At 37.5% G+C, this 15,105-nt stretch overlaps 1 protein-coding gene across 1 annotated transcript; it reads right to left on the bottom strand.

The window, feature by feature from the left end:
* Window positions 1-376: 376 nt before the first annotated feature.
* DnaJ-17 (dnaJ homolog member 17) lies at window positions 377-14,361 on the bottom strand. Its single transcript, XM_028309437.1, has 13 exons — window positions 14,189-14,361; window positions 13,622-13,796; window positions 13,337-13,418; window positions 13,131-13,250; window positions 11,418-11,545; window positions 11,105-11,296; window positions 10,811-11,024; window positions 8,938-9,054; window positions 7,894-8,085; window positions 7,171-7,304; window positions 5,988-6,136; window positions 3,968-4,097; window positions 377-1,277 (listed from the first exon to the last, which is right to left on the bottom strand). Exons 1-13 carry the CDS (start codon window positions 14,255-14,257, stop codon window positions 1,252-1,254), a joined length of 1,728 nt encoding a protein of 575 aa, XP_028165238.1. The 5' UTR covers window positions 14,258-14,361; the 3' UTR covers window positions 377-1,251.
* Window positions 14,362-15,105: the final 744 nt, after the last annotated feature.

Below are 15,105 nucleotides of genomic sequence, written 5' to 3'. Positions count from 1 at the left end.
AGAAACGTCGCATAAGCTGGTAGGGAACAGAATCAACTTAAAAGTAATTGGTGTACATCTCTAATTCCTAAGGAAGACTACTAAATACAGGTTATGTTGGAGTAATTTACCAAGGAACAATACATTGTTACTAAAATGTTTGCTTATTTTAAAATGTGTGTCTTTAAGACGTACAAGAGAATCCATTCAAATTTTCTTGATAAGCAGCTTCCTCTATGGTCACGTTAACCAAGTCATTGAAATTATAGATAAGACACATAGTATAGCTACCGTAATTTAAAAGCTAAACACACTAATTCTTTGGTCTGGGCTAGTTATACAACATTATTGCAATTACATGTCCAAGTTTGTATTATTTTTATATTTTTAGTTTCTATGTAAAATATAAGAGCACTAAGCTTTATGAATTAAATTTAATTTATCCTACGCTAAATATGTTTTCATACTTCTTTTTAAGGTGAATATCGGAAACAACGGTTGACCACATTCGCAGGTATAATATAGTAGTATATTGTATTTCAGTCCGGCTACATAATATTATACATAAACCTAATTGAATAAAAGGTAAAGGGGCATTTTTCCTTTAGCCTTTAACAGCGTAGCAACAGCATGTTAAAAATTTATGAAATTTGGCCATGGCTGTTTCTTTGATGGCTATGACGAATATAAAACAAGTGAATATACATAAATTAATTCCGTGCTGTCACCGAAGCCAGCTCAGATATCAATAGCTCCCTCATAGAAAACCTTCTTTCCGCTAGTTCCTACAGAAACAGGCTAGGTTCAGATATGGACCATGCTGTGCCAATTTTCCCTTTATTTTATGTCGATTTTGTGTTTTTTAAGAAATTTAAGTAATCATACGCTATGACTTTTAGTGATACTCGTAGTGATATTAATGAAATAAAGGCTGATCGTGCAGATTGAACAAGGATCATAAATATTGTGTGCTCTTGACAGAACTTGACCTGCATTGTGTAGACAGCTAAGACAATCCTTCGCAGAAAATAACAACGAAGTGACGTTATGTTAATAGAATATTGAAGAAAAAACTTACAATTGAATAAGATTCTTGTTAACCTGTGTTTAAAATGGAATGTTCTACTAGCTGCCTTCAGTCCACTGAGTAGCCACAACAGTATTCTGGATTCCGGTACGTCGTGTATCGATGCCTGCGATGCGATGCGCTCAGTTGCCTGATCGGAGGCCGTTTGCGCGCTGTGGTCGCGTGCACCGCTGGGATCTTAATTTTCAGGACCTATTCTTTATCCTATGATCTGTAAAAAGACAATAACCACTTAAAATGATTGTAGATGTAAGCAAGTAATACTATTATTATCTGAAAGCTGATCTCCCCTGCCCTTTTGTCCCTATGTCTGAGAGACTTCCACCTGGACATGAGCTCCCCTGGCTTACCTGGAAGTCTTTAAATAGACTTCGGACGCAGGTTGGCCGTAGTAAGGACAATCTGGCCAGGTGGGGATTCTTGGATGGCTTGAACATGGAGTGCAGGTGCGGTTTTGTTCCCCAGTCGATGAGGCACCTGATGTCATGCCCTGAGTGCCCAAGCAACTGCACTCAGGAGGATTTGATGAGTGCTACTGACAACGCCACTCTTGTGGCGGAGTTTTGGGCTGACACTGTGTAGGTTTGTTGTCGACACGACAAGAAGACTATTATTATTATAAGACTTTATTGCACATTAAAAATTATACAAAAGGTGGACTTAATGCCATAAGCATTCTCAGCCAGTCAACCCCTGGGTTATGCAGAAAGCTGTGAGTGCGGTACTAGTTAAATCAGTATGTGAAGAGAAAGAAAGAAAAATACAAGTTTTAATTGATATATTATTTAAGATACATACATAGATACATATGTAAGAGTATTGCATTAAGTTAAAGCACATATAACACTGTTTGTTTGCTTGGTTAGCTTGTACCAAAATAAGTTTGTAATATTACTATGAGGATAATAGTGCTGGTTGCGTAATAGTATAAGTTTATTTAATGTTCAGCAGTTGTATTTGCAATATTGCACAATTGTTTGTTATCCCAAATAAAATAAAATAAATAAATAAATAGTTATACCAATTTAAATATAACCCCCTTTACTAATTACAAAGTGAGTTAGTATTAAGGATAGATCGCTCTTTGAGTCAATTTATCTAATAATGCGTTTACTAAATTGCCAGTTTGATATTGACCTTTTAGATTTGAGGTAAAAAGAAATAAGGAAGTCTAATAAAAATATTTTTATTATGATTTGTTTTGATACTAATAAACTGTTTGTTATAACAATAATATAAGACATAAACTTTAATTGATTGTTGATATTACAACTTTGTGAGTGGAGACCTAAGGCCCTTGGCTCACGGCGACTTTTTTTAACGTGCGTCAGTCGCATATGCAACGCGCTACAGGGCTTATTGACGGGGACTAATCCCCGTTGACGGGGATTGTCAACGGGGAATAGTGAACTTTTTGTTCACTATTGCCCGTTATTATAGGATTTTATTTTTAACATTATAAGCTCCAATTGGCCTTAACGGGGAATAGTGAACAATAAGTTCACTAGTCCCCGTTGACGGGGATTGTCAATGGGGAATAGTGGAATAAGCCGCGCTACAGAAGTGATGCCAACGCGCTACTAACGCCCTACAGTATCGCGTGTGTATCGAAGCAAGCGCGCGATGTAATTTTGTGCCGCGCGTTTGTATCGTGATAGAAGCACCATAGTGCGTTTGCATAACGCTGGGTGCCCTCGCCCATATAAACACGATTTGTTTATATGGGCGAGGGCACCCAGCTAGCGCAGAATCGCTAAAATCAAGTGGCAGTGGGCGGGGCACATAGCTCGAAGAGCTGATGGCCGCTGGGGCAGGAAAGTTCTTGAGTGGCGACCACGAGCTGGAAGACGTAGCGTGGGCAGGCCTCCCACTAGGTGGACTGACGATCTGGTGTAGGTCGCGGGAGGTACCTGGATGCAAGCGGCGCAGGACCGGTCTTTGTGGAAATCCTTGGGGGAGGCATTTGTCCAGCAGTGGAAATCTTTCGGCTGAAACGAACGAACGAACCCAGCTAGCGACCGCATTGCAACTGTATCGGTGCGAACACGCGACAGAATCACTACTGCATCGCTACAAAAGTCGTTGTGGATGAGAGGTGGTAAGTTAAATATTTTATGCTTGTGTTACGAGTGGGCTCATCACAAGTCCTTCGCGTTCCTCGGATCTCGAGTCGGCCAATTCGACCCCTACAGCACCGTTTGGCTATCGTGACTTCTAAAAGTTACGTCACAGGCTTCTTGAATTGTCGACAAAATAGTGACATCACAGGCTTGTATTGCAATAAAAAATCTATGGCAGTCTCGCTTTGACAGTTTTAAAAAGTACGTCAATTGATTGGTGGTGTCCACAGATCACAGAAACTAAAGGGAGATGTGACAAGGGGGCGGGGCCGGTGTCGCAGCAATATGCCCAAAAACAGAACACATTGCTCGTGACAGCAATTATGACAGCAGCGATGTCATAATGTAAACAGTTTACATTGCTTGCGTAGTACTAAAGATTATTCGAACGTTGAGTACTGATATCGCAGTGGATAATGAGCACATAATAATATTTTGATTACCTTGTGTGTGTGAATTTCTAATACGACACTGAGTTTCGAACTCAGCGCATAAGTTGGCATATTTCTATAATATGTTACTCTATGGCGGTGTCAGATAGTGTATTGTCACGTGTATAGCCTGGTCTGCGAGTACGTAAAATTTTGTCCAATGACCCCAAGCTACCCATCCTTATCGCTCGCGCGTAATTATGTTGCTGTCACGCTCGCACACTCACTGCGGGCGCCCGTCGTCGCACAGTCGCGACAGCAATATAATTGCGCGCGAGCGATAATGATGGGTAGCTTGGGGTCATTGGACAAAATTCTACGTGCTAATAGACCGGGCTTTACACACTTACTGTTGCGCGGCAGGACGAGGGCCTGTGTGTCGGCGACGGTGCAGCAGTGCAGATTGTTGTGGAACATGTACTGGATGGTGAGGTGCTTGTCGTCGCCCACGCACGGGTCGTAGAACCCTGGAAGCTCCGACTGGAAGACAACAGATACGATGGTAAGTTAGAGCAGTGTTCCGCAAAGGGTGTACCGCGGGCCGGCACACTGGTGTACCCTGGTCATTAGATGACCTCGGAAAAATAAGACTATCTTGTAAACTTATTTTTAGTATGTAAGGCTAGTGCCCGTTTTCACCATCAATCCCTAATTTTTAAGTGACCCTTATGGTAACACATAACAGGAATTTTCTTTTCATTGGGGTCACTTAAAAATTAGGGATTGATGGTGAAAACGAGCATAAGACTAATAAAGATAATTACCTACTTTTAAAAAATTCATGAGTGGTGTACCTCCAAAAAATTTGGATTACCTAAATGTACCTTGAACACAAACATTTTGCGGAACACTGAGTTAGTATTAAAATGACGTCATAGCGAGTGCTAAACAAAGTCGTATCTCAAATGCATAGTATTTTACATAAGCAAGACACCTGTCATCCGTTGTCCTAGGTCAGTGTTTTTCAACCTTGGGGGGTCGCGAAGCTTCTATAAGAGGGTCGCGAGAGGTCGTAAAAACTACCTCGTATTCGGTCCCTAAAACATGTCGACGGTGTCACGGTCCCGAACAGTCGTGGAGTCGCAAAATATTTTTTCATACTAGGGGGGTCGTGTCACAAAAAGGGTTGAAAAACACTGTCCTAGGTGAACGTTAAGCGACAGCGCACACTAGACGTCGGTCGCTGTCGCGTGTCGCCCATATCCCGATGGTAAAATATCAAAAAACCATTGTGTTTTATATTGGTTGTAGTGGCAGTGGGCAGGAAACATAACTCGTAGAAAAAAACAGAAAAGTTCTAGAGTGGCAACCACGAGCTGGAAGATGTAGCGTGGGTAGTAGGCCTCCTACTAGGTGTACCGATAATCGGATGAAGGTCGCGAGAAGAGCCTGGATGCGGGCAGCGCAGGGCCGTTCGTTATGGAAATCCTTGGGGGAGGCCTTTATCCAGCAGTGGACATCATTTGGCTGAAACGAACGAGTTGCGTGTCATGATATTTATGTCATTGTCACTTGAAGAATCTATTGGTCGCATTACGCCGCGTTGCGTCGCGCTGCTTCATGCCGCATGATCTTAGCAACCAATTGTTAGTTGTAAATAGTAACGCGACTGCTACGCCAACCAATCACAGCGCCGCGTTCAGTTACAGGTGGCGCAAGTTTGCATACATTTTACGCAACCGGTTGCTAAGATTCGTAATAACCCCGCGGGTCAGTTATGCGTTATACCTGTTACGTTATTACCTTGTAGAGATGGGTTATACTAGGTAAATTTGATACTAGGTGCACCTATTCCTAGTATTTATTAATACTCGATCCAAATACCTATTCCACCTAGTACGTAGTAATTTAGCATACTTGACGCGACTAGTGCGGACTAATCCACGTAATATGACTTTAAAATAAAATTTTCTTTGAAAAGATACAACCGTAGTAGTTATGAATAATGCAATTTGAAATTGAATAATAATGTTTTTGCTGGGTGTTGATTGATTGATATCCTCCCTTAATACTTCGTATGGCGTATTTAAAAGATATCAATTTCATAAAAATATTAACATTTTTTTTTCTTTTTTACATGAATATGGTTTGACTACGTTTGTGTGCGTTTGCTTCGTCGCGCTCAAATTTGTTTGGTCAGACAGAGACGGAGTGAATCTCTACGTTCGCACATAAGCTTAGCGAGAAATACTAGGTGCGCGTAATACACGACTACGGATTACGCAATAATAACCTCTATTACTTTGATAGTAGGGTCGGAAATCATGTAATTTATAAATTATAAAATACTAGGTGGATCAAGTATTTAAAAAAATTGGAATAGGTGCCGCTTAGTGCTGAAAAATACAAAATACGTCTCATCTCTATTACCTTGCTAGCCTCCAGCAGTTCCAGTCGGGAGTCCTTGACGAGGCACTGTATGGGGATGGTGACGTCGATCACCTCGCTGTAGGGACTCGGCGACTCTGGCGCCACGCCGTCGCCCGTCTGCTCTGCCGACACCTCGTGGCTAGTCGCACCTACGAACAAAACCCGAGATGTAACAGCTATGAAATTTTGTATCACGAAATCTCTGAAACTACAAGTGCTATGCTGTATCAAATTTTGCATGGTAATGGTAAGTACTAGGCATGGAAATGATTGCTATTTTTCATTCATTTTCATTCTATGAAATGATGATTTTTGTTCATATGATTTCACATGTGAAATTTCACAGGCAATGATTTTTATTCGCAGTGTTATAATGTAGCTCTTTCATATTATTATAATATGCTACTTTTAATGAAGTGTGAATTATGATGAACGATTGCTAATTAGCTAAATTGAAATGTAACAACATCTGTTTCATTTTATGTCGCACAACAAAAAACAAACAGTTTTACAGCACAGCATGTATGCAACAATCCATAACCGCGCGACTAGTGAAAAATCATTCATTTCATCTGCCTGCTATCTAATGAAATCATACGAATCGTGACAAGGAAATCTAAACCTTACACCTTTGAGTTTAAAGTTCATATTTAAAATGCCCAGTTTTGTCCGTCATCACATCTCTCGTCCTTTTCTAACACGCACATGATCAAAATCATTCCTTCTTACTCGCTCGGTCGCTTCGCAGAGCTGCGCTCACGGACTTCGCTCGAATGAATGAATGAAATTCATGTGATTCGTGATTTCGTTGACTGTGAAATTATAGCAGTCTATGTGAAGTAAAATAGCAGGAGTGATTAATGAAATTCATTTCATATGATTTTTCACCTGCTATTCATGAAATGTTCCATGCCTAGTAAGTACGTAGGTCGCTAAGACGGGATTTTATAAAACGGTGTCCACGCGTACGAAGTCGCGGATGGCCGCTAGTAGTGGGAATATTTATTAAACCCATTCCCTTGTCTTAAGTCATATAAGATAGCAATGTCCGTGAAATAGTCATTGTTAATTAAAAAATATATTAATTAATAACATGTTTTAATTTTAACGTTGTCAACAAGGAATTGACGTTGGTTTTTGCATGTGAGCAATGCAAGTTGTATTATAAAAAAATTGGAAATACCTGAAGGCAATTTTCCGTACACAGCCTTTATAATAACTAATCCCTTCTTCTTCTCCTCATCGCTCCTGATCCTGGAGTAGGTCTCTCTCATCAACTCTACGGTTGCTCTCGCCTGCCGCTGCATTTCTTGCAACCTAAAAAAACAATCATTTAACAAATTGTTAGATACAAGTAAACTTGGAATACTATTTTAAATATTTAAATCTAGAAAATATGATCTCCTTCCATAAAGCATGTTGTAAAGTCAGTGAAATAGTTTGTGAAACCCAAAGTGGCCAAAAAGTTGACAGCACATCCTTTTTCTAATTGTAATAAAGACGTGTTGCGAATTTTTTGGCTAGTTTGATATTGGTTGTCACGAACTATTGGACGCTGACTGTACCGATTAATTGAAGTCATTTTCCAAGTTCAAGTTACCAAAAATACTAAAATTCCCATTTGACATTTTATTGTCATTTCGGCCAACTTATTAATAAGCCAGTAGGAGAACCAAGAACATAGCTGACCATATCTTGCGGAAATTTCAAATTTAAGTGGGCAGTGAGCGGGGCACATAGCTCGAGAGCTGATGGCAGTCGGGACAGGAAAGTTGGGTAGACCTCCTACTTAGTGGACCGATGATCTGATCTGGTGAAGGTCGCGGAAAGCTCCAGGTGCTTCAGGCACCATAGGACTGGTTGATAGGGAAATGAGGCCACTCTCAGTTAGTTGAAACAAACATACCTTTCATAATTGGCCTCCATAGATCGCTGTCTCTCGCGCTCCTGCCGCTCCCTGGCGATCGGATCCAGTACCAGTTTCTTGAGAACCAGCCAGGAGACGATTGGCAAGACAGTCGCGTAAAACACTGGCGATGGCATCACTTCTTCGCATAGATGGATGGGGACGACTATGGTTTGCGACGAACAAGTCCATCTAAAACGTGAAAATTATAAATAAGTGATATTTTTATCAATTAAATCAGAGTACTTTATTTGTATAATTTTTTATTAGGTAATAATTAAGCGACTTGTCTGTTACTAATTAAAGTTTCTGTTAGATAAATAATTATCACACTTATTTGGAATTATTCACAAATTATTAAAATAAACGGAGTTTTACAATAAACGCAAACTTTATCATCATTTTAAAAGAGGTGCATTTTAGTCGGCCTTACATATTGTAACAACGATCAATCTGCTACGTTATTTCTTACTAGCTTTCCGCCCGCGGCTTCGCCCGCGTGGAATTTTGTCTGTCACATAAAAACTTTATCGCGCGCGTCCCTGTTTCAATAATCGGGATAAAAACTATCCTATGTCCTTTCCCGGGACTCAAACTATCTCTATGCCAAATTTCATCAAAATCGGTTCCGTGGTTTAGGCGTGAAAGCGAGACAGACAGACAGAGTTACTTTCGCATTTATAATATTAGTATGGATTGTTTCAAACCAATCAGGACCTTGTTCGACAAAAACATTAGATAGTGCAAGAATAAGGTTGATTTGTTAGTCTTATTTATTTCTTTGTAACTTAGACCTCAAAACAAGTATGGATGTCTAAGAGCAATATTGTGGTGTTCGCTTGCAAAGAGAGGTAAAATAGGTTGAAAAAGTATTAATATTCAATTCCTTGCCTTTGAACTTTACACTAAGATTTTTTATATGTTTATCAAATGACTTTTGATGACTAAACTTTGTGTTAAGACAATGAAAGCAGTTGCAGAAATATAATAAGATCATAATAAGGACTGGGGCAGAAATTAAAATATGTTGTTATTTAAACTTACTTCAATTTGAGCATTACTCCACTAGGTACGCCTAACATGACTGCAGCTGAGACGCTACTGTTTTGTGACACTTTTTTCTCGGCCCCATATTCAGCAATTGCCCCAAATGTACCAAACCTGCAACAAACAAATATTGATCTCAATAAGTAGATTGGTTGTCTTAGGAAGCTAAATAAAAATTAATAAAATTTCATATTTTAACCAATTTATTAATTTAATGTTCAGAATTAATTTTATTTTAATCTGAAAAAACATAAGTGCTAAATGATACAACAGTAGAACGGAATGATTACTTTGGTATCAACTGACGTGGTCAAAATTTAATTATTGCTAAAATAGTCTAAGCTACAATGACTCGAGAGAAATAAAAATAGTAAACATAGAGTTCCTCCAACATAGAGTGAGACGCAAGATCCGGGTCTTGCGTCTCACTCTATGTTGGAGGAACTCTGTGAGGAAGTGGCTCACTTCGAAGTGAGCCACTTCCTCACAGGCTTTCAAGCGTGGCATTGTCAAAGCCTGAGGCGCGGCTTCAACTGAATGTCCAGACATCTAACATCTTAGATTTTGGCTTTCAGAGAATTATGACGTAAGGAGTACTCCAAAAACCACTATCACAGATCACGTTTACAGCTAGAGGATACAATACATGACAGCTAAAGCATATCCCCGACGTAAAAAAATGCAAGCTTAATACATAGGAAACAGGAGTTACAGCGGGGAACGAGAGATGGGAATAGTCCCGTACATAGAAAACTTAAATGCTGTCGTAACGTCACTCGTCAAATGATGGTAAAAAATAAGTTAACAGCGCGAATCATGAATTCATTGATTTTTTTATGTTTAGAATAATCATTTATGACTATTCTTGATGGAAGATGGGGTCCAAAGAGTCACGTTCTATCGTTGTGTCACCATCGCACTTATATTTTTTTCACAATGAGGTCAGTAATAATACTTTTTTTTGAAATAATTGTAAATGTTTTTGAGCTCAACAAAGGATAATGTTATAATAACGTTAATTTAATTGCAAATAATTAAGGAAGCTGTTGTAAATTAAATTATGACTAAGCTTTTGTCAGATTCATTCGCCAATGCAACATCCTTTAAAAGACCTTTCGCATGTAAGCTTGTGATTATTAACATTATGCCAGGACAATAATAGATAAAATAGATTCGCAATTGCATATGCATACATGCTAAATTTCATTTACAAGTATTCAACAATAATAAACAACTAATAACACAATGTAAAAAGATATTTTATGTATTAACATACACATAAAAATGATCAGATTAAAAAAAACGGTTTCCAGACATCCTAAAAATTGAAGAATATACACTCGTCGTCAAATAAATCGCACCTCCCACGACAAGCACTTTGAAACGTATGCATCCCCACTTCCCACCAATATTGACACCATTTAAAAGCCTAGTTCTAAACTTCATTTCGTTAAAGGAAAGGTTTTTACCTTAAAAATGTGTCTTTAGAAGGATCCAGAGTCACTTCTTCAAAAAATAGGTAGTTACGTTTGAGCCAACTTTTATGGCAATAAAACTGTTAAGTTGGGATTAATCGCTATCCATCTGTTAAAGAGGACACGTGTAATCATTATTTGGTTTTATAACCATAAAATTTGGTCTAATTGATCCCAGAAGTGAGCCCAAAGTGAGGTCTTCTTTCAAGTCACATTTATGGTATATGTTAATCTTTTATTAAGAAATTAAATGTGTTTTTCTTTAAGGATATTTATTGGGCTTTCAAATAACACCAATATTGTCGGGGTACCATGATTGTATCAGAAGAAAATCTTTAAAGTTCGCGTCGCGGAAGGTGCGGTTTATTTGATGTTGAGTGTATAAGATAGCTTACTTGAGAGCCAACCGCAACTTCATGTCATGCTGAGGCAGCTTCCGCATAACATTGAATGATATGAAAGAATGAGGGTTGCCAATCTGAATGGCGGTATTCGTGTGGTATTTCTCAGAATCCCGCACATATATGGATGTCATTGAGGAACCACCTTGACCACCCGCCCGATATGTGAGGTACCCAACAGAATGCGCATCCAACTGAAGTGCCATAGCTGTAACAATACAGATTTAAGTTTAGTAGAAACAATTTTTATTATATGGGCTTTATAGTATAAATTCGTAAACAACTTACTTGATATCAGACTCGGTGATATTCCTCTAGGTGTAAACTGTAAAACAGTTCCGCAGTTTAAGAACATTAGACGAGACAAGGTGCGAAACACTTTAAATCCTAACAATGGTCCATTACCAATGCCAAGCTCCACCTCTGTCCAACCTTTCTCTGAACTTAAATGACGGTTACACATATTCACCGATCCGGTACCTGAAATCATATTTACATTCTTTTAGTTACCTTTATGAGAGAATCTTGACAGTTAATATTCAAGTATGTGCACAATTGAGTTATAAATAAAAAGAATATTAAGAAAGAAATACTGAAATACCTATTCCGTTCTGAGTGGATATATTTCCAGATAATGTCATAGTGTTTCTTAAAGTGACAGGAGCATCAATGGATTGCTGAATATTCATCCCGGATACTTCAATACTGGGAATGATTGTTGTGTCTTCCCTGTGGAACACATATTAATTATTTTAATCAGGAGATTAAAATGCATGTACAAGTACAGTCACGGAATGAAAAGGTTCGTCAGTTTTCAAATTGATTCCTTCAACGAATCGCGAACACATATTACCTTTTGAAACGATGTTACAGAATAATGTCGAGTTAGAGAAAATAATCTTTAACTGTTCGTCAGTAAAGTTCAAAATTATTGATCAAAGTTGTTTGACGATTTATCTTGTCAAGAAGATTATTATATTTATTATAATTGATAAACTAAAACCTTCTTGTTGGTTCAACCTGCCATTATTATTTCTATTAAATAAAAAAAACTATTGTCAATTGGTCAATGTCATCATTGCATTGCACTGATGGGATAGAAAAATAAACAAGCAAAACCTTATTCGTTAGCAAACGTCATATTTATTTGAATGTTAGCAGCACTGTTTCTTGCACTGTTATGTTGGCAGGTTTGACTCTTACAGTACCTAGTGCAAGCGAAAACCAGGGTGGATAAAAATCACGATTTTTTTATTTTAATCAAAAAAATCAGATTTTTTTTAAAAAATCACGATTTTTTTTATTAATTTGATTTTTTTGATTTTTATTAGGTTCTGCGATCATTTCTTTAGTTTTTCTTACGGAATACATTTTTATTTACGTAGAATTGATGTATGGAGCAGGCAACACCGCCAAAAAAAATTAATTATGTGGTTATCTGAAAAATCGCAAATGTGATTGTATGGAAAAATTAAATTTTTCAGATTCTCCATACAAAACGACAATTTCATACATTAATACCTAATATTAACATTGTTTTCGAACATTACAGTTGATTAATATTAACTTCCAGCCTTTCATTAATTCCATTTTCGGTCATTGATTTAAATCAATGATTTTTATTTAAAAAATCATGTAATAAAAATCGTGATTTAAATCATGATTTAAATCAACTTGATTTAAATCATGCAACCCTGGCGAAAACCAACACTAAGGTGACGAACCTTTTCATTCTGCGACTATACATGCATTTCTTGTCATAATCTAAAATACTACTAAAGCGGACTAAAGTATGTAGGTAGAATCACCGTGCAATAAATCCGCGGAATAGTAAAAAAAAAACGTATGTAGTGCTTAACTGAGACAGTGCCTGAGGTATGGGAGCGGCACCAGAGGGGTTTATGCTCAGAATGCCAACTTCTCAAAATGCCAACCGCACACAAAATGACAACTTCTCAGAATGCCAACTTCTCGAAATGCCAACTTCGCGAAATGCCAACTTCTCAAAATGTTACTTACTTATTTACTTATTTAGTTACTTATTCCAATTTTAGATGTTATCTAATAAATAATTCATTTATTTTATCGTATTTTTAGTACCCAACTTGAGGATAATTCTACAAAAACCAGTCTGGTATGTGTCAGATAAATTATAAGCACCTCCTTAGAATGTGGTCAAGGTATATCTATGTGATTGTTATATTGAGATGAAATTATGATAGATTGATTTAATTTAAATTAAAAGTTGGACAATGCTTGTATTGTAACTCAAACTTTTAAGTTACTAAAGTAAATAGACAGTTGGACAACTTACAGAATTTCATATTCATCATAATATTTCATAAACAAATCAGTAGCATTGACCGACAGGGTTATAGTGCCTCGTGGGTTTGCACTCTGCTGAAGTCTTCTCTCTTCTCTTTCTCTCTTTAACCTGTAATTTCAAATAAATTTATAATAGACAAGTAAATTAATTTAGAGATGACTACTAAGTTTCAAAGAAAATGTAACAATTTTGACCTTTCATATTCCTCTCGTATTTCTCTTGGAGTGCGAGTACGGAAAATTACTTCCCAACCATCTACTTCCAAGCCGCGCTTTCCTGAAATTAAATATTATACTTTAATTAAAAATCGTAATTTGTAACTTGCACTCATCATGTTATCAAGGATTTTGTCATGTAAACAACTTGAGGGTACTACTAGAAAAAAATTGTCTGATACTTAGAGTATGCAAGCTATGCTGAAAATTATCTTTAAACAATTAGATTTATTAAAAAATAAGACACAATCGTTTAATTCTCACCTAATGTATCATAGATGGCTCGCTTATGCGAGTCTGAAAGCACCTCATATGCCTCCTTCACTTTGTTGAATATTTGTTCAGCCCATTTTTGCTTGTTAGGATCTGTGCTGTGTTTGTCAGGGTGAAACATACGCGAGAACCGGCGATATGCGCTATTTATTTCTTCTGGTGTTGCCTGTTTGTACAAGAGAATACATAACATTGTCTTCAGACAATATTGAAGAGCAGAAAACCCTACATAGTTCATACACTCTGACCGAAATTTTTATCTACAAAATTACTATCAACACAAATTACAAAGTAGTAACAATTTAAGATTTTTAAAAAATCTTTGAAACTGTTACAAGTTGCAACCATTGCATACAAATTCTAACCTCTAAGACCAGACTCAACTTCGATCTTATTAGATTCGGAATATTTAATGTTATACATATTTAAAATAAAGTTAAATAATTTATGAACTTGTCCACACTATATTTGTAAGAATTTGGGTATATTTCAAGAGTTATATAATAGCGATAATGTGAAATAATGCATTCTCTTTATGGCATGTGACTTAATAATTACCGTCTTGGAAACATTTAACAGCTGATAGTAGTTATCTTCTAGCAATATATTTTCTCCTTCGTCATCCATTTTTAGTACAAATAAATAGTGTAAGTTTTAATTTAAAAACAACTAAAATACAAAGTCCTCTTGTCGGCAACTGACAACTTGAGCACAGAGCCACAGACACAGAGTCACAGTGACAGACTGTCTGACAGATTCACACAGATTAAATACGACATAGAGACCAAAGAGTATACAATCACGATTAATATGTATGAAATCAAGTGAAACCTGCCCCTGTCTCATCTGTGACCTGCCCCCCTTGCTTGGCCCCCCTAGTTAAGTTGCACTTTGTGGGTCTAATCAAAATGCCATCGCAAACCATTAGACCCGCTGTGGGTCTAGTCAAAACGCACTTTAAAATCGCAAACCCATCGCAAACCAGTCGCAAACAAATAAACAAATCGCAAAAGAGGTCGATAACAAAAAAGGCTTAGTCAAAAAAAATCGCAAAGCCCTACCTATCGATAATCGAAAGACTGGATTGAAATTTCCCATACAAAGGCTTAGCCAACATGCATTTAAAACTCAATCAAAATCGAATCGAATCGCAACACCCGCCATATGTGGGTCTAGTCAAAATGCCATCGCAAACCAATAGGAAGTTTTCACTAATGTCAGTCGCCGTGTCACCAGTAATTCGATTCGATCGGAAAATGGCAGCCAAAATGCACATTGAACCACCAACGACGCGGCGACATAAAAGTTCATTCAAAATCGAATAAAAGTTAAAAAATGTCTATGACTTTGCGATTGTTTTTACATTTTTTAGCTTTTTTTTTTAATTAGATTCTTCCTTCTTTCTCCTATCTGTTTACGTCTATGCTTCGCTGTCAAATTAGCTGTCAAAACGACATCGCGATACGGATTTGTCA

This window comes from Ostrinia furnacalis, unplaced genomic scaffold (assembly GCF_004193835.3).
Source record: "Ostrinia furnacalis isolate ACB-3 unplaced genomic scaffold, ASM419383v2 OfSCF2790, whole genome shotgun sequence".
NCBI classification, from domain to species: Eukaryota; Metazoa; Arthropoda; class Insecta; order Lepidoptera; family Crambidae; genus Ostrinia; species Ostrinia furnacalis.
This window is presented reverse-complemented; position numbering and strand designations above follow the sequence as displayed.

Bases quoted from the DNA above. Each gene is read 5' to 3' on its own strand.
- DnaJ-17 (XM_028309437.1), bottom strand. From the start codon at position 14,257: ATGGATGACGAAGGAGAAAATATATTGCTAGAAGATAACTACTATCAG. The intron at 8,086-8,937 runs GTAAGTTTAAAT...TTCACGTTTTAG, and splicing joins GGAGTAATGCTCAAATTGAA to ATGGACTTGTTCGTCGCAAA. The intron at 6,137-7,170 runs GTATTTCCAATT...TTTTGTTCGTAG, and splicing joins GTACGGAAAATTGCCTTCAG to GTGCGACTAGCCACGAGGTG.